This window comes from Canis lupus, chromosome 15 (assembly GCF_048164855.1).
Source record: "Canis lupus baileyi chromosome 15, mCanLup2.hap1, whole genome shotgun sequence".
NCBI lineage: Eukaryota > Metazoa > Chordata > Mammalia > Carnivora > Canidae > Canis > Canis lupus.
This window is the reverse complement of record NC_132852.1, coordinates 61,406,176-61,427,919: the sequence shown is the minus strand read 5'-3', so window position 1 is coordinate 61,427,919 and position 21,744 is coordinate 61,406,176. Positions and strand designations below refer to the sequence as shown.

The following is a 21,744-nucleotide window of genomic DNA, read 5'->3' as shown; positions in this document are numbered from 1 at the left end:
ATGGCGGGAAGCCGTGGAGCCACGGAGCCGGGCTCCTGGGCAGTGCGCTGGGCGCCCGCGTGCTCCTTCCCCGCGTGCCACCCTCCTCACCCTGCAGGCCAGCCCGTGTTTGAAGGCGACACCCGTGCTCCCTGCGGCGCCCTGGATGAGCTCCTTCGCTAACCTCTCATTTTCGTTTGTCCCAAAGAATCGGGGGGTAGAGAGGAGAGACGGGGTTTGTACCTCCTTAATGACCTTTCTGGTCACAGGCATGCAGATCATAAGCCTCAAGGTGGCCCGCGTGTGCTGGCGCCAGGCCCCCGACCTCGGGCAGCACGGAGTGCAGCTGGGTCCTCCCGTGGGGGGACGTGAGGGCCACCGGCCCGCCGCCTTCGGGGCTGGGGGGCTTCCGGAGCCTCTCTTCACTTTTCCATCGCTACCCACGGGTGCAGGACCCTGACAGCCCGCGGCCTGACCCCGCGCGGCGCTGGGTGGGGGCGGGGGCCACCTGCAGGGTGGGTGCAGGGCCAGCAGAGAGCGGGGGCTGCGTCGTGGGCGCCGGGGCTGCGCCCTGCAGGGTCTCCCAGCTGCGGGCATCCTGGGCCCCAGGACTGGCGGGCAGTGGCGTTGGCGCGCGGGGGGCCCTGCGTGGGGTCAGAGCCGCTGTGCCTTGGCAGGTACGTGCAGTTTCTCAGCGGGCTCCTGTCGGGGACAGTGAAAATGAACGCCTCGCCACTCTTCCTGCATTTTGTCATCCTGCACGGCACCCCCAACTTCGACGCGGGCGGAGGTGAGTGTCTGCAGGCTTGCTGGCCCGTCCCGGATCCCGGGCCTGACGGGCCTGTGCTCCCTCCCGGGGGTGCCCAGGGGCCCAGGGAGGAGCCCGGCATCCCTCCGCCTGTGGCCCGGCCCTGCGCTGCCCCCCAGGGTGCGGACACAGAGCGGGGCGCCCGTCTTGGGCTGCTGGTGCGTCGCCTGCGCGTGTGGCTCTGCGTCTTACGGACGGCTCTGTCTTTCAGCGTGCCGGCCCTTTCTGAAGCTCTACCAAGCCATGCAGCCCGTGTACACGTCGGGGATCTAGTAAGTGTGCTGCCACCCTGGGGCATGGGCCTCGGGAGCCGCCTGTCCCACGGGGAGGGGGGAGGCATCCAGCGGGTGCCAGGTGCACAGCTGGCTCTGGAACGGGGTGCGGACGCAGAGGCCGGGGGCCACGCACGGCCGTGCACGGGGGTCCCTGGCATTTGCCGCCCTCTCCTGCATGGTTTTCAACCACTTGCAGACACATGCCCTCAGACTGTACGAGTTCCTGGGCTTTTTTTGGTTGGCTTTTCTTGTACGTGTGCGTAAGCGTCTTGCAGACACCCGTAGAGTGCGAGTAGGGAGGTCAGAGCCAGCCAGCGGCTGCCGCCTGCGTGGACCTCGAGGACGCGGGTCCCCAAGCCCAGCCGGGAATCTCGTGTCCCCTCTGAGTTTGACTCGTGAGGTCGCTTTGCTAAAACGTGTGCTTCCCGTTGGGTCATGAGGTTGCCTCACCATCTGCCTTCTTGTTTGTCCTAAAGCAACATTGGGCCCGAAACCCAGAGCAGGATCCCCATTGCCATTGAGCCTGCCCAGCTGCTGAAGGGGGACATCATGGTGAGTGCTTGCCGGCCCGCCCCCCTCGGCCCCGAGGCATCTGCTTACTGTGACCAGGAGGCCAGAGCCAATGGACACGGCTCAAAGGGCGAGGCCTGCTCAGCCCCTGCGCCCCCGAGGGTCCCTGCTCACCCCCGTGATGTGCGAGCTTGCGTGTCCTCCGCGTGACATCCCGCCGGCGTATCGCGGCATGGCGGGCGACCTCCGAGGTGATGATTGCGCCGCCAGGGCCTACTGGTTCAGGGGGAGACGAGGAGATGAGCCATTAGGTCCTTGCCTTTGCTCCGTCTTGAACGTAGAGGACGTCAAACATGTGAACCGATTGCAGCGGAAGGTGGCGTCTGGGAAACCTTGAGGTCCCCGCGCCTTCCTCCTGGTGCTGCGTGGGGACCTGTGACGGGGGCAGGCGGCTCTTCCGAGGTGCTCGGGCTTTCTCTCCTTTGTGCCCCCTAAACGTTAGGATTGCAAAGCGTTTCCTCAGTGGCTGGGCCATCCTGAGTTCCCGCGAAAGCCGGGTCAGCGGGGTCATCGCCACGCCCCTCGCCCCTCAGGACCTCGAGAGGAAGGGGCTGGTGTCCTCAGGCCACGGGTGCCAGGGCTCAGGTGCGCCGTGCAGGTGTGCCTCCCTGGCCCGTGGGCTCAGCCACTGCGCTGCGCTGCCTCCGAGGACAAGGGTTCCCTCCTAGGATGCTCTGTGGAGCGGCTCCCAGCCTCCTCCGGGGCGGTCAGGAGACCCCGAGGGAGAAGGGGAGGCTGTGTCGGCATCTTCCAGCGCTCAATTATCAGCCCACGTGCTGAGCAGTTATTGAGCGTCTGCTGTTTACTCACAGCCTCCGGGGCTGCACGGGGCCGTGCCTGTGTCTCCCCTTGGCCCCGGGCAGCTTGAAGAGAGGCCAGGAGAGGCTAGCGGGGGTGCCGTTGGGCATGGCCCTGGGTCCTGCAGCCCTGCACCTGGCACGGCGGATGTCCCTGGGCGGGGGGTGCTCCCTGTGGTTGGCGACCAGGCCCCCTCGTGACGACCCCAGGGAGGTGGCCAGGGCCCCGAGGCTTGAGGGTCGCCTCCCACCCAGACTGCGGGCTGGTGGGTGCAGGTCCCCAGAGGCAGGGAGGCGGTTGGTGCACTCGGGCCTTCCTCCCCACCTCCACCCCTCCCTCGCCCACCCCTCCCGCCCTCCTTCCTTCCGTACCAGGAGTGCATTTACGCACTTGCCCTGTTTCGAGCTTTCTGGGTCTCAGTGTGGGCCCCCAGCACAGGAAGGAAGGGAGGGACAGGGTGACATCTTCGTCCGGGAGGAGCTGGTGGGGGCAGCGACCTTTTGTGGGAGGGCTGGGCCGTGCCGGGTGGGGCAGGCGGGTGCGAGGCCCTCCTAGGGGGTGCAGGCAGGGGCTGGGGGCACCAGTGGCTCGGTGGGTGGGCTTGGACGTCCTGGAGGCCGAAGCCCGAGGACCAGGCAGGGAGGCCTGTGGGGTGCTTGTGGGAAGGCTGGGGCTGTGGGCAGGGTGGGCGGGTCGACCCCAGGGCGCGGGACCTGTCCTGGTTTGTCCCATCTGTGCTTCCCGTCGAGGCCTGGGGCACAGGTTGTAGGAACGGGGAGGGGGTGCAGGGGTCCGGGGCTGTGCTGCAATGGGGTCGCCACCGCCGGCTGGCCTTCCGGAGCCCTCTGGGCCCTCCCTCCCCGCCCCACTACCCTGGTCCGGGTGGTCCCTCTGTCTTGTGGAGGCTTCTCCTCCCTCGGTGGCCAGCCTGAGGTCCCCTTCCCGGCCCCTCATGTGGCCAGCCGAGTGCTCACCCCCGCCCTCTTCCCAGCTCCCCTGCGGTTCCCAGCTGCCCCTTGCTCTGCCAGCCACCAGTGTTGACCTGCTGGGTCCTGGGACCCTCCCCCCGGCTCCCCCAGATGCCGAGGGCGAACCCGCTACGTGCCCCCCACGGCCGCAGTCGTGCTGACCTTGAACCCGGATGTATCCTGACCCCCCAGTGCATGTGCCGCCCGCGTGTGCAACATGAGGCCCTGGTGGTCCTACATCCTCCCACGGGAGAGTGGCCTGGGGGTTTCCCGCCCCCTTGATCGTGTGTCCCCGGAGAGGCAGTGCCGTCTCATTCTGCAGGCGACCCGAAGCCCCGTCCTCTGGGTCTTCCCTGGCAGGTGCCGCGTGTCCGTGCCGCCTCCATTTGGCTGCGTCCTGCGATCGGTGCCCCTCTGGCTTCTCCTGAGAATGCCAGGCCTCGGTGCAGGGCCGGTCACTGTGCTTGTCCGGGGGCGGGTGGCCACAGTGCCCGGCGCGCTCCCACCATCCCCACCAGCAGGCTGGCCGGCGGGGTGTCCGCTGCAGCCGCCCTGTGGGCCTGCTCCCGGGGCTGCCAGTCCCCTGGGTGCGCGGGGACAGCAGCGATCGAGGCAGACGCCACCCTGCACAGGGCTCAGGCGTCCCGCGGCTGCGGGTCTCGGGGATCATGCACCCTGCGGGCACCCCGTCTGCAGGTCGGTTTCCAGTAGCGAAGCCGACGGTCCCCCAGCCGCACCCCCCACCCTCTAGGGCTGTACCCTTGTTTGATGGACGCTTCCTTTGTTTGTGACTTGCTTTTGTACGCTCTGCACTTCCTGAGCACCCCCTTATCAGCTGGGAGGACGCCGTGGGATGCAGCCAGCAAGGGGCGATGGTTCCTGGCGCAGGCCCCACGCCAGTCGCCCCAGGGGTGCAGTTCATGATCTGGCTTGAGACACCCGGAAGGAGCGGGAGCATCTTGCGTTAGTTTCCCCGATAGCTTTTGTTTGAGAGAAAGAGAGAGAGAGCATGCACGAGCAGCGGGAGGGGCAGAGGGAGAGAGAAGCAGGTGCCCTGCTGAGCAGGGAGCCTGATGCAGGACTCGATCCCGGGACCCTGGGCTCATGGCCTGAGCAGAAACCAAGAGTCAGATGCTGAACGGACTGAGCCCCCAGCTGCCTTAAGAAGCTCCACAGAGCAGAGGGGCTACATGGCACACACCCGTCCCCCTCCGGGGAGCTGGACGCCCCAGGTCCAGGTTGGTCCCCCGAGGCCTCTCCCAGGCTCAGACACTGTGTCCTCCCCACATCCTCCCCACGTCACACGAGGCCAGCCCCCTGCACGTGTCTGCATCCGGATCTGTCTACTTACAAGCCCACTGGCCAGAGGGGAGCAGGGCTCAGCAGGGGGGGGAGGGGGGAGCAGGGCCCAGCGGTGGGGGGAGCAGGGCTTGGGGGGGGAGCAGGGCCTAGGGGGAGGGAGCAGGGCCCAGCGGGGGGGGGCGGGGGAGCATGGCCCAGCGGTGGGGGGAGCAGGGCTGGGGGGGGAGCAGGGCCTAGCGGGAGGGAGCAGGGCTTGGGGGGGGAGCAGGGCCCAGCTGGGGGGAGGAGGGCCCAGCGTGGGGGAGCAGGGCCCAGCGGGAGGGGAGCAGGGCCCAGCGGTGGGGGGAGCAGGGCCCAGCGGTGGGGGGAGCAGGGCTTGGGGAGGGGAGCAGGGCCCAGCGGGAGGGGAGCAGGGCCCAGCGGGGGGGAAGCAGGGCTGGGGGAGGGGGGCGGGGGGGGGGAGCAGGGCTTGGGGGCGGAGCAGGGCCTAGGGGGAGGGAGCAGGGCCCAGCGGGGAGGGAGCAGGGCCCAGCGGTGGGGGGAGCAGGGCTTGGGGGGGGGAGCAGGGCCTAGGGGGAAGGAGCAGGGCCCAGCGGGAGGGAGCAGGGCCCAGCGGGGGGGGGGGGGGGGGAGCATGGCTGGGGGGGGAGCAGGGCCTAGCGGGAGGGAGCAGGGCTTGGGGGGGGAGCAGGGCCCAGCGGGGGGGAGGAGGGCCCAGCGGGGGGGGGGGGGGAGCAGGGCCCAGCGGGAGGGGAGCAGGGCCTAGCGGTGGGGGGAGCAGGGCTTGGGGAGGGGAGCAGGGCCCAGCGGGAGGGAGCAGGGCCCAGCGGGAGGGGAGCAGGGCCCAGCAGGGGGGAAAGCAGGGCTGGGGGGGGGGGGAAGCAGGGCTCAGCGGTGGGGAGTAGGGCTCAGTAGGTGGGGAGCAGGGCCCAGTGGGAGGGAGCAGGGCTCAGGGGGTGGGGGGAGCAGGTCTTGCCAGAGGGGAGCAGGGCTCAGCAGGGGGGAGCAGGGCCTGGCCTGGTGGCCTCTGTCCCTCAATCACCTCTTGGTAGGAATCCCGCCTCCGCCTCCGCCTCCTGACACAGGCGTGTCCAGGCCCCAGGCTGAGGCCGCAGCACCTGAGGGACGTGCACCGTGCACGCAGCTCCTGTGTCAGCAGCAGACCTGTCCCAGCCAGGGGAGCCGCAAACCCGCGTCCCCTGGGCGTAGGAGCCTCGGGTGCTGCTGGGTCACCGCAGGTGCCGGACCCCCGGGGCGATGTGCCTGCGGGACAGGAAAGGGGAGCCACACGCAGTCCTGCCCCCGGGAGTCAGTTCCTGGCTGACTCCTGGCGGGTGCCCGGAGGGCGGGCTGGGGTCCTGGCAGAGGGCGGAGAGGCCCCGGCTGTGCTGTGGGCGTTGGCGAGACCGAGCCGGGTGTCTGTCCTAATCCGTGGGGTGCACCCTGTGTCGCAGTTCCGAACCCTGGATCCCCCAAAACCCGCTCGGAGGGCATCACGGGAGGAAGACGCCACAGAAGGTTCCCTGACGTCGGCGGGGCGTCCCCTAGTGGCGTGGGCTGCGTCCAGTGCTGTGCAGGTGGCCCTGGGTCCCGCGTCCACGGGGGGCGAGGAGACCCGCGTCCGTCCCCAGGAGGGCCCCGCTCCGTGCGCCTCCACAGGGTCAGCCCGCGGCGTGGGGAGCAGGGCTGGGCCTCGCCTCCTAGAGGCCCAGAGGCACAGGTGCTCGTGTTACTCCCCGAGAGTTTGGCCACAGTCGGGAAGAATCCCGAGAGCTGACCGGCTTTTGCAGGTTTAGCCCCGGAGCCGCGGACGGTCCCGCCTGGCGTCTCCGGGGTCGGTGGAGCCCAGCTCTGTGCTCTGGACGCAGGAGGGCTGCTGGCGCGCTGGCTCCCCGCTGGGTCGCCCTCCTCCTCCTCGGCATCCCCCTCCTAGATCTTGCTACGTGTGCACTGGGACGTGAGACCCACCAGCTGAGCACCAGGCCCCGCTGCAGGGATCAGGCTGCGTGGGCTCCCGCGGGCCGGGCACCTCTGGGGTTTGCGGGGCTCTGGGGCGGTGCTGCTCCTGACCTGCCACCCTGGCCTCCTCGCCCTCTGGCTCCCAGGTCCGCCTTCCCCAGAGGCGGGGCCTCACGCGGGGTCCTAGGGGGAGGCCGGAGCCTGCTGAGCGCAGCCAGGCCCTTGCGTAAGCTTGCTCCGGAATTTGCGTGGGTGCGGATGCAGCAGGAGCTGGCCGGGCCCAGGGCCAGGATGGGCTTGCAGACACTTTCCGGCCCGGCGTGCCGGGTCTTGTGGCCTCCGCGGAGCCGACCCCGCAGCCACTTGTCTTGTGGGACCTCGCCGCTGCGACCCAGCCTCCCAGGGAGCCTCGGCGAGCTCGCAGCGAGCTCGCAGCACCGCGGGCCTCCCACCGCCCCCTGTGGGCCCAGCTCCTCGGGCGGGTGGTTCATCGGGACCCTGTCGTGACCCTGTCATGACCCTGTCGTGATCCGCGCTCTCTGGACCTGGTCCTTGTTCCGTTCCACGGCCCTGGTGCACGCGGGACTGTGCTTTCCTCCGCAGCGGGTACCTTGCTGACCTTCCCGTGGGTTTGGGCAGGAATGGGCAGGAATTCCAGTCGGTTGGTGCGGATGCTGGCTGGTGTGGGTGTTGGGACTTCAGGGGCGACGATTTAGGTCCGAGGATGCGCATTCCTCGCGGCCCCCAGGGCCCCAGTGGCGGGGAGGGGGCAGCTCTCCTTTCTGATGGGGGGTGCTGAACTTCAGCAGGCGGGAGTTCCAACGATGTCAGGGGGAGGACAGGGTGGCAGGGAGCGGGGATGACACCTGCGGGCTGAGCTCCCAGCTGGGAGCGCGTTCCCAGGCTGTGACCTCTGGCTTTGACCCCGCGGGCCCAGGTCTGTTCTCCCGTCAATGGAGAGGACACCTGGTGCCGCCCGGGGCTCGGGGGGCTGTTACCCTGCACCAGGGCTCGGGGACCGGCTGCAGCCCGTGCCCCACGGGCACACGAGCACCAGCTGTGCCCACGGCATGTGCTGCCCCCATGCCCAGCGCTCAGCGTCCACCTGGCACCAGCGCCCCCCTGCCCAGAGCCTCTGGCTTCTGGCGGCGCAGCAGGTGGTCGGCGCCTCTGATGGGATCCCCTGAACCGAGCCACGAGGTCATGCCACGGCACCCCGAGCGCATTCCCTGCCTGGGCCGGAGCGCGCCCCGGGAGGTGTGAGGTGCGCGTCCCACCGCGTGCCCTGCTGGCGCTTGGGGCCTGGCCTGTGGCGAACGGATGTCCTCACGCACGGTGGCTGCTGTTCCTCGCTTTCACCGACGGTCCGGGCTGCGGCCACCTGAAGGTCTTGTGGTCTGGAGGCAGGGGATGGACTTGTCCTGGAGATGCGCTGACGCCAGAGGGGCGACGGAGGTTAGAGACCGCATCGCGTCACGGTGACGAGGCACCGCTGGTACTTTATATCCCCAAGGGAGCATCTGGTCGGGCCATTGCCGATGACTCTTTGCACCGGGTGGGGCCACCGACGCCGTGCAGGTCTGCTGGGCTGGGCGGGCGGGTTTAGGCTCTGCACGGGGCGCCGTGCCCCGGTGGGCTCCTGGGGCGGGAGCTGCTGGGCGGGGGCCACTGCCTGGACCTCCCGGAGGAGGCTCCTGTGCTCTTCTGCATCTCCAGGAGAATCGGGCGCACGTGCGCGAGCCGGGCGGCAGGTGCCTCCCCACCTGTGGGGAGAGAAGCTCGGGTGAGGCAGCCAGGGCCGTGTGGGGAGGCTCGGGGTGCCGGCCAGCGTGCTGGCCAGGATCCGCGGAGCCCCTAGGAGAGCGCGCATCTGCACCGGGCAGTGCCATAGGTCACTTCTCCACTCCGAGCCCTGTCCCGTCAACAACCAGCGGTCATGGGGACACCCGAGGGGGCTCAGGGGCTGAGCATCCGCCTTTGGCCCAGGGCGTGACCCCGGGGTCCCAGGATCGAGTCCCCATTGGGCTCCCTGGATCGAGTCCCCATTGGGCTCCCTGCATGGAGCCTGCGTCTCCCTCTGGGTCCTCGGGGAAGGGTGGTCCCAGCCTGGGGGTGCCAGGTGGGGTGAGCTGTCCCTCAGGAGCCAGCTGCAGGATGAGCCTGTCAATGGTGGGGGAGGCCCCCAGAGAGAGGGCTGTGGCCGGGGGGCTGGTCTGCCCAGCCCCTGCACTGCCCCGAGGTCACCCGGGGTCCCTGTCACCCACGCTGGGCAGGGCTGCTCCTTCCTGGGTCTGACCCTGGGGGCTGCGCTGCCCCCTTAGGTTGGAGCCTTTGTCCTGCTGCTACAAAGTTAGGTTCCCCTAGGCATTTAGGACACTTTGGGAACCTCCTGCTCAGGTCACCATCACGTTCCAAGTGCAGGGGCCTGTCCTGGACAGATGGGGGCACCAGGTCTCCCTGCGGGGTCCCCTCTGTGGTCCAGGTGGCTGGGCGCCCTGCCGAGTGGTCAGTCTGCGGGGTGGGGGTGTTGCGTGCAGCTGAGGCTCGCAAGGTGGGGAGGCGCGTGCAAATGTTGTGGAAGGGATCCCAGGGGTCAGCCCTGGGCTGGGCCCCCTGAGACGTCAGAGATCCCAGCATCCACAGCAGGGGACTGAGGCTGTAGGTCCGCCGCTGCACAAGCCGGCTGCACTTGCCCCCCTTCTCCCGGATCCCCGCTGGCTGGTGCTGATGCCCCGGGCAGCCCGGCGTGTGGGTCTACGCCAGACCCTCCCCGGACGCTCGCTTTATAGTCTTTCCTTTATTTGTCAGACTGTTTCCTCGTTTCCTCGTGTAGATGGCACAGAGGTAAACAACCCTGGCTCTGCCCAGGGGGGCACATTTCCCGGGGCTCCCGGGGCTTTATTTCTCCCTCGCAGGCTTCTGGCGGTGGGCCCCCGGGGACCCTGGAAAGGAGCCCTCGCTGTGCTGTGCCTCGCTGCTGGGCCCTCCCCGTGGCCCCGGCACCCATGCACCCCTTTGGGCAGGGAGGGCACCCACGTAAAGGTGGGAAGTGACCCTCGGGGTCCCTGATGCTGCGCAGAAGGGGTGCTTCCATCCTGCATGTCAGCACATCACCCCAGAGCCCTGGGCTGTGCCCAGGGGCCCAGTGCACCCCAACCTTCGGGCCTGGATTCACATCTCCCTGTTGGTGACTCTGCAGGTGGGTCTCAGTGAGCATCCAGGACATGGGGCAGTCTGGCTCGGGGCTTTACATGCCCCGACCCCTCCCTCTGGGTTTCTCCCTTTCTGCCCCCAGATCTCCCTTGCTCTTTAGGTTTTAGCAAGCACAGAAACACTTAGCGTAGCACAGACGGTAACGGCCCGCCACTTCTCCCGCGAAAACAGAAAGGTTTTAAGTTGAAACAGAGAATTCTGACAAAAGAAAAGTCAGCTCCACGGGGAGTTATTAGAAGGATGGGACTGGGGGGCATGATGCTGAGGGAACAAGTATGTGGGTCGGAGAAGGACAATCATCACGTGGTCTCCCTCATATGGGGAATGTGAGAAGTAGTGAAAGGGATCATAGGGGAAAGGAGGGGAACTCAGTGGGGAAAATCAGAGAGGGAGACAAACCACGAGCGACCCCTAACTCTGGGAAACACAAAGGGTTGTGGAAGAGGAGGTGGGCAAGCAGATGGGGTGACTGGCTGACGGGCACCGAGGGGGGCACTGGACGGGATGAGCCCTGGAAGTTAGACTGTATGTTGGTAAATTGAATTTAAATTTAAATAAATACTAGAAGCCAGGAAGATGGGGTCGCAGGGCCGTCCTGCAGACCCCGTCCAAGCAGGCTCACATGTGTTGGTCTGAAGACCGAGGCGGTGGCCTTTCCGAGCTCGGGTCCCGGCGGGGGCACCAAAGCAGTGGGGACATTGCAGCAGGTGGCAGAGTTGGGGCCCCGTGGAGACTGCCCGCCCCTCCTGCTCAGGATTGGCCCCTGGCCCTCCCCTCTGCACACCAGGTGAAGTGCTATCACAAGAAGTACCGCTCAGCCACCCGCGATGTGATCTTCCGCCTGCAGTTTCACACGGGCGCCGTCCAGGGCTACGGCCTCGTGTTCGGGAAGGAGGATCTGGACAACGCAAGCCAAGGTGAGGCCCGCCAGCGGCTAGGACGTGCGGGCGGCTGGCAGCGGGTCCTGGTTGCTCTCTGGCCCCGTTCTCCCCACGCCCCAAGGGGGAACCTGCTCACAGCTCGGGAAGGGCCTCACGGAACACGGAGCCGTGGTCCAGAGAACATTCCAGAGGAGCATGCTGGGACGTCTGCACCGTTGGGGTTTGGGTGCCGTCTGGGCTGGGGCGGAAGCGCACCCCTGGCCCCTGCTTTCTTGCCGCACCTCTCTGACCTTGTCCACGATCTTCCTTTCTCAGATGACAGGTTTCCTGATAACGGCAAGATTGAGTTGCTTTTCTCCGCCACTCCCGAGAAGATTCAAGGTAGGCGGGGTGCCGGCCCGAGGGGACGTAGGTCCTATGGGGTCTCTGTACAGTCTCCCACCTCTGTGCACAGCGGGAGATTGCCATCACAATTGTTCCAAGAACAGGCTGTTTTTCAGAGGGTATGGGGTGGCTTGTAGACTGTGGGGCCCGGGGATCAGTAAGACCCCACAAATGGCCCGACTTCTGCCCGAGGAAGGGCCCGGAACCTCAGTCCCTGACAGTCTGTCCCTCAGGCCGGGAGATCCTGGTAAATGTCTGCTTGTCCCCAAAAAACAATCGAATGTTTTGGAAGAGGATTAAAAGTCCGTCGTCGGGTGCAAATATTTATGTGCAAAGCAGATTCTCCTTTCTTCTAAAAATACACGGAAGGAGAAATCTGCCCCTTCGTGGTCAAGGCGAATGGTTCTTTCTTACAGAGAGTACCGAATGCGTGAACATTTTTTTTTTTTTTTTTTTTTTTGCGTGAATGTTTTAATTCAGGCCTTGATTGCTGGGAAAAGTAGCCGCCTTCCTTCTGAGGTCGCTGCCCTCGTTAACGGTTAAGTGTAGGGCTCGTGAGGTCAGAACCCCATCCACTTGCCCAGAACGTGGGCAGGTCGGCACGTGGTCTGGGAGCCCGGAGCCCACAGTCCTGGCCTAGACCTGCCTCTCCGTCCTCTGCCCTGGGGCCGGTCGCTCGGCGCCTCTGGGTCCCCGTCCGTGAAGTGACCTGGGTGGTCTTGTGCAGATGAGGCACACGGGGCCCAGGGTGGACGTGGCCCAGGGGGACGGGGCCAGGGTAGACATGGCTCAGGGTGGATGGGGCCCGGTGTGGACGCGGGCTAGGTGGATGGGGCCTAAGGTAGATGGGGCCCAGGGTGGACAGAGCCCCAGGTGGATGTGGCCTAGGTGGACAGGTCCTAGGTGGATGGGGTCCAGGGGTGGATGGGGCCCAGGGTGGACATGGCCTAGGTGGACGGGGCCTGGGGTAAACAGGGCCCCAGCTGGATGTGGCCTAGGTGGACGGGGCCCAGGGTGGACGTGACCTAGGTGGACGGGGCCAAGGTGGACGTGGCCCAGGGTGGACAGGGCCCGGGGTGGACGTGGCCTAGGTGGATGGGGCCCAGGGTAGATGGGGCCTAGAGTGGACAGGGCCCCAGGTGGATGTGGCCTAGGTGGACAGGGCCTAGGTGGATGGGGTCCAGGGGTGGATGGGGGCCCAGGGTGGACATGGCCTAGGTGGACAGGGCTGGGGTGGATGTGGCCCGGGATGGATGGGGCCCAGAGTCGATGGGGCCCCCACTGGATATGGCCTAGGTGGACGGGGCCCAGGGTGGACAGGGCCCGGGGTGGACGGGGCCTGGGGTGGATGGGACCCAGGGCGGACGTGGCCTAGGTGGACGTGGCCTGGGGGGACGGAGCACCAGCATCCCCTTTGTGTCCTGCCGGCAGCGTTGAGGGCAGTGCACCCCGGCTGTCGTCGCCAGCGGTGTGGGCGCGGGAGTGTGGGTCTTGGTGCTGGCTGCTGGCACTCGAGCCCGGTGTGCCTCCGCCTCTCCGTCGGGCTGGCGTGCCTGGGCAGTGAGTGACACCTCCTCCCACGCAGGGTGTGAACACTTGTGCAACGACCATGGAGTGATTGTGGACTTCAACACAGCAGACCCTCTGATCCGCTGGGACTCGTACGAGAGCCTGGGCATAGGGGGAGAAGGTAGGTGTGGCTGCCACTCCGGGGTCCAGGCGAGGGGCAGCGAGGGCGGGCTGCTCCTGCTTCCACGGGAGGTGTCCCCGCTATCCGCTCAGCTGCCAGAAACCCTGCCTTCCTTAGGGGCCCAGAGCCCCCGCCCCCGGGCGCTGCGCGTCTGGTGGGGCCGGTGAGACACAGGCTTGGTGAATCTGGGTGGGGCGTGTGGCACGGCCGTGGTGGGCGGCGGCCGGGGAGCTCCAACCCCCCCACCCCATTTCCCTATTACTGGGGCACCAAGCTTCTGGTCACGGGTGGCTCCTGGTGACTCTGTGTCCCTGGACCTCTGATGCTTCGGGTTAGTTGAGGTTGTTGTGACCCTGGCGTGTTGTTTGCGTGCTCGCGTGTGCACACGTGTTTGCCCGCGGGATGGACCACTCGGGCCCCAGGTACCATCACGAAGGGGGCGAGGGTCACGGGGCAGGCTCTGCTGGGCTTCCCCAAAGAAGCCACCTCCTGTGCATCTGAGCGGGGAGGCAGCATGGCCTTCCACCGCCGTCACCCGCCGCCACCCACCCGACGGCCAGGCCTCACTTGGGAGGGAAAACCAAAATGCTCCTCGTCACACTGGTTCCACTGGGGAGTAAATGGAACGGTGTCAGCGCTGGTGCACCGTGGCGTCTGGGGCCCGAGAGCGCAGACCACCGTGTCCCGCAGAGGCCGCCTGCTGCAGGCTCAGCGTCCACACCGCATATGAGTGTCTTGCGCCGGCATCGGCCCCACGCGTGCTCGGAACCCCGCTCCTCTGTGCCCCCAAAGCTGTCTGCACGGTGTTTAGCCCCTTTCGGAGCCGCCAAGTGGACGTGGCCCGGGTGACCCCGAGCTGTCCCGCAGATCCCAGGGCCCCGTAACGGTGTTGTCACTCCCTCTGAGCTTGGTGGGGACCTGACGTGGGGTGGGTGAAGGCTCGTGGGCCCCCGCGGCGTCTGAGAGAGGGCACGTGAATGTCGCCCGGCCCTGGCGCTGTTGGGCAGCCATCACGGCATGGCCAGACCAGCGGCACCGGGGCCTGGGACGGTGGGCTGCGGTGCCCCAGACCCTGGTGACGTTTCTGTCGCCGTCACGCTGGTGTGGCTCAGCGACGCGTGAGTGTAGCGCTGCCGAGTGTCGCCGACCATCACACGGGGAGGACTCCCTAGTTTGGAGCATCGCCCCCGGGAGGCAGTGCTGACAGCTGCGAGGGCTGCTGCGCGGGGGCCACGGTCCTGCCCGCTCGACCCCCGCTCCTGCCACTGGCGCTGGGGCTCTGAGACAGGGAGCGGTCCTGCTGCCCTGTCCACAGGGAGGGTTGTTCAAGATGCTTGTTCTTGAGCTTCCCACTCCGAACCTCCACTTACCCACCTGTAAAATGGGATCTAACAGGATAGCCCCGAGATCACCTCCACCCCTGCACCCCCTTTCTTACCATGGCTCGTGCGATCCACCTGCCCTGTAGCTCTGGTGCCTTTGTGCCAGGAGGATCCCGGGGAGGGGAAGATGAGCAGGCCTTCCGGAGCGCGTGTGCAGGTACGTGAGCTGTGCATGTGTGGACGCATGTGTGGACACCTGCATGTGCATGTGTGCTCACATGTGCATACGTATATACGTGCCAGGACACATGCTCATGTGCACGTGTCTACGTGTGTGTTTATATATACAAACACGCTATGAATATGCGTCTGGTGCAGGTGTGCGTGTGTCTGTATGCCGTGTCTTCACCTATGCACGTGTATGCGTGCACACAGTGTGTGCAAGTCTGTACGTGTCTGCGTAGGCACGTGCCTGTGTATATGTGTGTGTACAAATGCACCATATGCATGCGTGTGTGGGGATGTGCACGTCTGTATACGAGCATACTACATACGTGTGTGTATGTGGGCGTCAGTGGGCATGTGCGTGTGGTCTGTGCACTGCGTGCCTCCCTGAGCGGTCCCCGTAGGACGCACCCCATGTGCCGTAACTGGAGCGCGTGCCAGGAATTAGGAGACCATCCAAGCAGCACCGCTGCTCAGCCTGTCCCTCGGTGACATTGGTGGGGGGAGGTGGCTCCTGCAGGCAGGGGGCAGGGGGTGCAGGAAGGCGGAGGGCGCAGGCCTGTGGGATGCCGGGAAGGGGAGGGGAGGCCTGTCCCACCAGGAAGCATCCCGGCCGGAGGGCCCTGGAAGGGAGCCTGGGCTCAGGGTGATGCTGGGTGGTCAGTGGGTGGCCCCGTACTAGCAGATAGACGACTGAGACCGCCCCAGATCCAGCCCTGGGGTGAGGTGCAGGAAAGCTTCCAGCGCGGCCCTCGGGGGACGTGAAGCCCTCCGGGGCACCGTGGCCTCCAGATTCTGGGCCTTGGCCCACTGGTGAGTTTCTGGCCACAGAGGACACTTTGCTGGTCGTCGGCTGCACAGAGGGGGCCGCGGCACCCAGGTGTGGGCTCTGCAACCCTGTCGAGGGCTCACCGGCAACACCCCCCATCGGGCGTGGCCCCAGATGACCCCAGGGCGGCAGTGGCCGGTGGGCGGGGACCCGAGTGCCTGCACCTTCCCAGGTGATGCGGCCCCGTCCGTCCCATCCCCTCGCACACAGGACCCTTGCACGCAGGACGCTCCCGGTTCCCAGCGGGGCGTGCGCAGGGGCGTAGCGTGCGGGGCTGGCCCAGGGGCGCCCGCTACACGTTCCGGATCCAGCTGCAACATTCAAAAGCGGGTTTGAAAGCGTTGGTCCGACTCTGACATCTGGAAACCAGAGCGAGCTTTGGATCTTGGGCGGCTGAGCGGAAGGGGGGGTCTGCGGCGTCCTGCCTGGCTCTGCTCCTGCGGGGCCTGCTTGCCGCCCCCTGCGTTTCCCGGGCTGGGAAGTCCCTTCCCTGCACCCCCCAACCCCTCCCCGAGCCCCGGCAGGCCCCGCTCGCTCCCTCCCCAGCTCACGGTGCAGCTGACCACCCAGCCTCCTGCTCAGACCTGGGGAAGCACCTTCCCGTCACCTGCCTCACCTCCATCCCCAGCCCACCTTTTGGGTGTGATCCCAGGACCCCAAGAGTTAATCCACCCCCCACCCCCTACCCTGCACCCAGATAGCCGGCACCGTCAGGAAGGAGGACAATGTGCTTATCTTATCTGGAATCCCAGAGTCTCCCTCTCTAGGCCAAGAACCATAAACACGTCCTTTGGGTAGGGATTGGGTCCTTTGGCAAGAAGACCGTGATGTCGGAGGCAGTTTAATGAGTGACAGCCGCCCGAGTGAGCGCCCTGGTCGCTTGGAGCCGCGGCTTTTCTAGGCTTTTCTAGCCTGGGCAGTCAGGATGCAGCTGCAGCCGGGAGCCCACGTGGATGCCCCCGGGACGGCCGGGCCTCGAGCGGCGTCGTCCCCTGCGGACGCTGGCGCTGGCCCAGGCAGTCAGCTTGGTTGGGCCGGGTCCTTGGCCGGGTGCGCTCGCCTGGACCCCGTCGCGTGCTCATGTTGGCGGCTCCCAGACCTCCTCCGAGCCAGGCAGGTGGCACGTGCCCTCCCTCCGGGTCCTGCTGTCGTGCCTGCCCTCGGTGGCTGCATCTGCTCGCGGAGCCTGCCTGTCCTGGCTGCCCCACATCCTTCCCGAGCGCGGGCTCGGGACTGTCACCAGCGCCCTGCCTCGGGGGCCAGCAGCTTGGTTCTCCTCGCTGGAGGGATCCTGCAGGCCAGTGTTTGAGAGGTCTGGGGACCTGCGACCCCCCAGGGGTGGCCGGGACATCTGCTATGGGCGGGGGGGGGGGGTCAAGCCATGCTTTAGAGGTTGAAATCCCAGAGCTGGTGAGTGAAGGCGGCAAGCCAAGCACAGAAACGCTGATGATGGAAGAAACCTAGGGCCCCGCCGTGCACCCCCGGATGGCGTCCCTCGGCCTGCATGGGAATGCATAGACGGGGCCCTGAGACAGCTCTTCCCTGTCCCCCATGGGGAGACCGGCCTCCCCCAGGCCAGGAGGAGGAGGGCGCCTCCTCCCCAGTGGCTTCCCTGCAGAGCCTGGGGAGGTCCGGCGAGGCCACCCCTGCAGGAAAGAGTGGGCCCCTCAGTGTGGGCAGGACAAGAGCCTGAGCGGGGCGGGGGCTGCGTCCCCACAGCCCTCCCTAGCCCACCTGCCCTGGTCTCTGGCCCCGGGTGTCGCCAGGTGACCGGCTCCGGCCAGGCCTCAGTCCCCTTGGCAGTGGTGCTGGTGAGGCAGGGAGTGGGGGTGTCCCCGGGACGGGCCTTGTCCTCAGCAGGCCCCCGCCCACTGCCTGCCTCCTGGGCCTGGCACGTTGAGGTTGTGCATCACGTCCTGCTTGGAGATGAGCTCGGCTGGTAACGTCGGAAGCCACTGGCCGCGCACAGTTGTTTTGGGGTGGCGTGCAGTTAAATGCCAACAAACAAGACCTTTACACGCACAACTGCGTGTAAACTGGGGGCTTTTATCCCCAGGGGCAGGTCCAAGGATGGGGGCATGGCCGTGCTTTCCCGTCGTTGCCCTGGAGGCTGTTGTCAGGGGCGGCGCGGATGGCGGGAGGCAGGAGCGTGAGACGCTCTCCCTTCCTGGAGTTTTCCTCAGCAGATCCAGCCCAGAGTGTGCAGTTTGCAAAGCATCCGGACACTTCTTGGAATCGGGGTCACTTCCGAGGCAGCGTGTGACCCTCTGTCAGCTGTGCAAGCTCCCGGTGACCGCAGGGGCTCAGTGCACACAGGCAGGTGTGTCCATCCAGGGCGGTGAGGGAGGCTGCCACCGTGTTCCTGCTCCCTGGGCGGGGGACGCGCGTCCCTCGGAGCCAAGCCGTGGGGTGGTCGCCATGGCCACTGCTTCCGGGCAGCCAAGGGGGCCCTTCTTGTTGGGGACGCCTGGTATGTCCGTGGTAGGCTGGCAGGTGCGTGTGTTCGAGACAGGAGGCGGCGTCAGGCAGCAGAGGGTGCAGGCGGGGCTGGTGTAAAGGAGCCCGCCGGCGGGAGTGCATGGTGGCCGCGTGCTCGGTGGCCGAGACCTGGGCCCGTGCGGTCGCCACGTGTCCTCGAAGGCCCGTGGCGGCTCGTTGGTGACCCGTGAAGACACCCACCCTGGAGCACACGCATGGGGACAGCGAGTGGCACGGAGAAATCCTGGCTTCCGGGCCCGGGGTCGGTGTGCAGCCTGCGTCCCTCGGTGGAGGAGAGGGGCGCCCCAGGCCTCTTCCTCACGCGGGCGTCAGCCCTGAGATGCGCCGTCTGGGGGACGGCAGGTCTTCGCTCACACCGGCCGCAGCCCCGGACGCTCCGGGCAGCGTCCAGCTCTGGTTCCTTCCCTTTCCCCGTGAGCTCCTGCAGGGAGATGCTGCTGCGAGGAGCTCGCTTAGTCGCCTCGCTTACCGCGGTGACAGCGGCCCTCGGCGGCAAGTGGGTGAGCGGGTGCCTGCTAACCCGAGGGTGCCTGGGTGCTGAGCAGGTGCGCCCAGGCACGTCCCTCGCTGGCAGAGTAGAGGCGCGGGGCCTCGCCGAGCAGGTGCTGAGGCCCGAAAGGTGTGGATGTCGGGGAGGGCGTGGACGGTGTGGACAGGGAGGGGTGCAGGGAGACCAGGAGGCCCGGCCTGCGTGATGAGGACAGAAGTATACGGGAGCTTGAAAGGGAGGAAGGGCCGTGGGGAGGAAGGGCCCCGGTGGACGCATGCTGGCCACCGGCTCTGGGACGCAGGCAGGCTGGTCCTTGGCTGGGGCTGGAGGCCTCCTGGGAACTCAGGTGGGCTGAGCTCCGGCCCTGGAAGCCTCTGCTCCGCCTCCTCAGCCTCCAGGGCTCCGGTTGCAGGAAACCTGATGCATGAAGCCCCGCCCTCGTGTTTACATTGAGCGGTAGGTGGAGTGGAGCTCCCAGCTTCTCCCGGCTTCACCTAGAAGGTGCTGGCCCAGCCCCAGAGGAAGGGCGGGAGGCCGGGGAGGCTCCCCTCCGCCCGCGGGCGCATTCTGGGTGGAGGCCTTTCTCCATGAGACGGTGGACCCCCACCCCGGACACACTGTGGGGCCGCTTGGAAGGAAGGTAAACAGGCAGTGTGTGCCCCCGGTTGCACGTGCGTGTGCATGTGTGGGGCTCTGCAAGGCTCCCCAGCCCGTGGGAGGAGGCACAGGGGAGCCAGGTTGTGCTCCCGGGAGGCAGGACTCCGGGAGGAGTCAGTAGAGCGGCCGAGGCACCCTCACCTGCGGCTCTTGGGGGTCTGAGCCCCAGGAGGGAAGCCGGGGTACCTTCTGTGCCCGGGGTGCCCAGCTGCTTCGGCTTTCCGTAAAACAGAAACCAAGATAGAGGGAGAGGGTGGCCTTGGGCTCACGTGATGACGGGCCTCCGCTAGTGACCCCCCGGCCGCACGCCCGGGAAGGAAACCATGCTGGCCAGCAGCTGTGTCCATGGTGGAGAGCGGGCCGTGGGAGCCTCAGCCCCAGGGGTGGAGGGTGGACATCCCGGGGACCCTCCGAGACCACCCACATCTCCCCTCCAGGCCAGAGGACGCGGGGCCCCCTGCCCGCTCCCCCCGGGTCCTGCTCTGGGCCCCAAGGGGGGACCCGGGCACGCCGTCTGCACGACAGGAGGGCCCGGGGGACTCCCCCGAAGCGGGCGGCGGGCGCAGGGCTCTGCGTGGGACATGGGGGACACCCGACGCTGGCTCGCACAACGACTAGACTTTTGGAGGAATTATTCTAAAACCTGTTGAGAATCCCTCCTTCCACCAAATCCCCGACGGGTGAGGCCGGCGGAGCTGAGTCCCGCACCCTCCTTTGTCAGGCTCCCTCTTGCTCCCCGGGCTCTGGGCCCAGAAGACGCGATTTGTAGTGGCTTCTGGAACCCGCAGCAGGACAGGAGGGGGGCCTGCAGGGCCGGCGATGCCCTCGGGGTGGCTCGCGGGACGGCCCCCATCCCTGATCTCTGGGCGGTCTCCTCGGACTCCCCTTTGCAGCTCAGTCCTACACAGACGAGGAAGGTGAGACCAGGGAGGTGAATGCGCGCCCAAGGGTACCAGGCTGCTTAATCGGCGTTCGAGGCCTGGTGGTGGCTGGTGCCAGGGCGCCAGGAAGGGAGTGGAGGCGTGCTCGTACCCTAAATTGCTCCGATGGAAGAGGGCAAACAGGCCCCGTGACCCAAGGGGGGCAACGGAGGGGCCGCAAGGACAAGTATCCTAGGAGAGGACTGGTCTGACCTCATCGTGAGATCTAGGAGGAGGAAGGAAGGTTCTAGAAGATGGGCCCGGGGCGGGCGGTCCCCCTCTGCAGCCGAGCAAGGGGATGTGGCACGGCCAACCCCGCAGCCACGGAATGCAGGACTCTGCAGCCCGGGAGCTGCGTTGGGGGCGAGGGAGGTCCCCGAGGGGGGAGTCCAGTGTGGGGGCAGGCGGCACAGGAGACATCCAGGCGAATTCCTTTCCTGGACGAAGTTGCTGATGGCATCGGGTTTGCTCCGTGTTTGCAAGCGACTTTTGAAGACCAACAGCTGGACACAGTCCGTGTCAGTTCTGCGTCCTTTCGGGGTCAGTGGTTGGAGCTGGGGAGGGTGTGCGGCGGGGATGCAGCCGGCATGAGCACAGGTGGGGTGTCGCTTCACCTGCCGTCAGCCAGGACGGGACAAGGGATGTTTTCTTTTCTCTGTTCGTATTTTGGTCTTTCCCATTTTCTCACCTTTTCTCCGTCCTTGTCCTTGTGGGAAGGCCTCCCTCCCCGGCCCCGGGTGGGTGGGGGCGGCAGGGCGGCCGGGCGCTGCCCCGTGAGGCTGGGAGGCTCGTTCTGTGTTTTCCTGCTTCTGGTTCTTTTCCACACGATAAGCCGCCCTGCTGTGTCATGCGGCCCTAATCAGAGCCCTATTTATGTTTGTTTGATTTTTAACTCAGCCCGGGCTGCGGGGAAATCATTACCAGGCTACTCCCTGGCCTCCTTGTGAAAGGAGCCCTGGGTTCTGGCTGGAGGGGTGGAGGCGGCGAGGAGGGAGGGGTGACCTGCAGAGGGACTGGCTTGGGCAGGGTGGCGCCTGGCTGGGGCTGGGCCAGTGGAGGCCCTCATCCCGTGTTCCCGGGTCCCCGTCACCCCCTTCTGGGATCAGGGTCTTTGCAGGCAGAACAAGGATCTGGCCAAAGTCCTTTGAGCTGGAAACACAAAGTCAAAACAAAAATAGAGCAAAGGAAACAAAAATAGGGCAAAGGAAACAAAAATAGGGCAGAGGAAGCCCCCGGCCGCACCTTCCAGAATTCTCCATCCTTGCCCCTACACCCACCCCACAGGGGCCTGGGTTCAGGGCAGGGCTTCTAAGCCCAGAGGCAAAGAACAGCACGTGCAAAGGCCCTGGGGCAGGGACAGCTGGGTGCCTGCTGTGGTCCGGGAGCAGCACGGGGCAGACAGGAAATGAGGCCCAGAGGGAGAGCTGGGCTCCATCCACCCGTCCACCGGGGACACCGCTCTTCCCAGTGATCGTGGCCTCCTGGCCGCCTGTGCTAGTGTGTAACCACGCTAGAAGATGGGACGATCACCGCTTCCCCAGTGAGGAGCAGGGGGCTGAGAGGGCCTCAGTGTGAGCTGCACACACACAGGGCCTAAAGGCGGAGTGGGAATCCCATCGCAAGGCTGTAGGGGGACCCGGGCGTCCCGTTCCTCCCACTGAAAATCCAGCCCAGCTCCTTCCTGGAGAAGCAGCGGAAGCCCTTGCCAGAGCGCAGGGTGGGAACTGAGGGGGCCAGAGGCTCCTCCCCCTTCCCTCACCCCGTGCCTGACCCCCCACCCCAGGATCCCAAGCTGGTGCATCTGTGGGCACGGCCCCTGCCTTGGGGAAGATCCGAGCTCCTGCAAGTGATCCCCAGGCTTGGGCGGCCCGGTCTCGGGGCCTCACTGCCCTGGATTCTGGCCCTTTCCTGGAGATGAGACATGTGTCCCGCGAAGGTCAGGCCAGACGTGAGGTGGCATGTGTGTGACCCTAGT

The 21,744-nt window shown here is 66.6% G+C and overlaps 1 protein-coding gene across 3 annotated transcripts in view; it reads left to right on the top strand.

Annotated features, from left to right (window-relative positions):
• Positions 1-21,744, top strand: part of TNS3 (tensin 3) — a 96,425-nt gene that overhangs the window by 17,936 nt on the left and 56,745 nt on the right. For all 3 annotated transcript variants that reach the window (XM_072777636.1, XM_072777635.1, XM_072777634.1), the window contains 6 exons: positions 657-769; positions 999-1,059; positions 1,539-1,614; positions 10,660-10,789; positions 11,069-11,134; positions 12,723-12,827. In XM_072777636.1, coding sequence (XP_072633737.1) covers positions 657-769; positions 999-1,059; positions 1,539-1,614; positions 10,660-10,789; positions 11,069-11,134; positions 12,723-12,827 — 551 coding nt within the window. The remainder of the gene's footprint in view (positions 1-656; positions 770-998; positions 1,060-1,538; positions 1,615-10,659; positions 10,790-11,068; positions 11,135-12,722; positions 12,828-21,744) is intronic.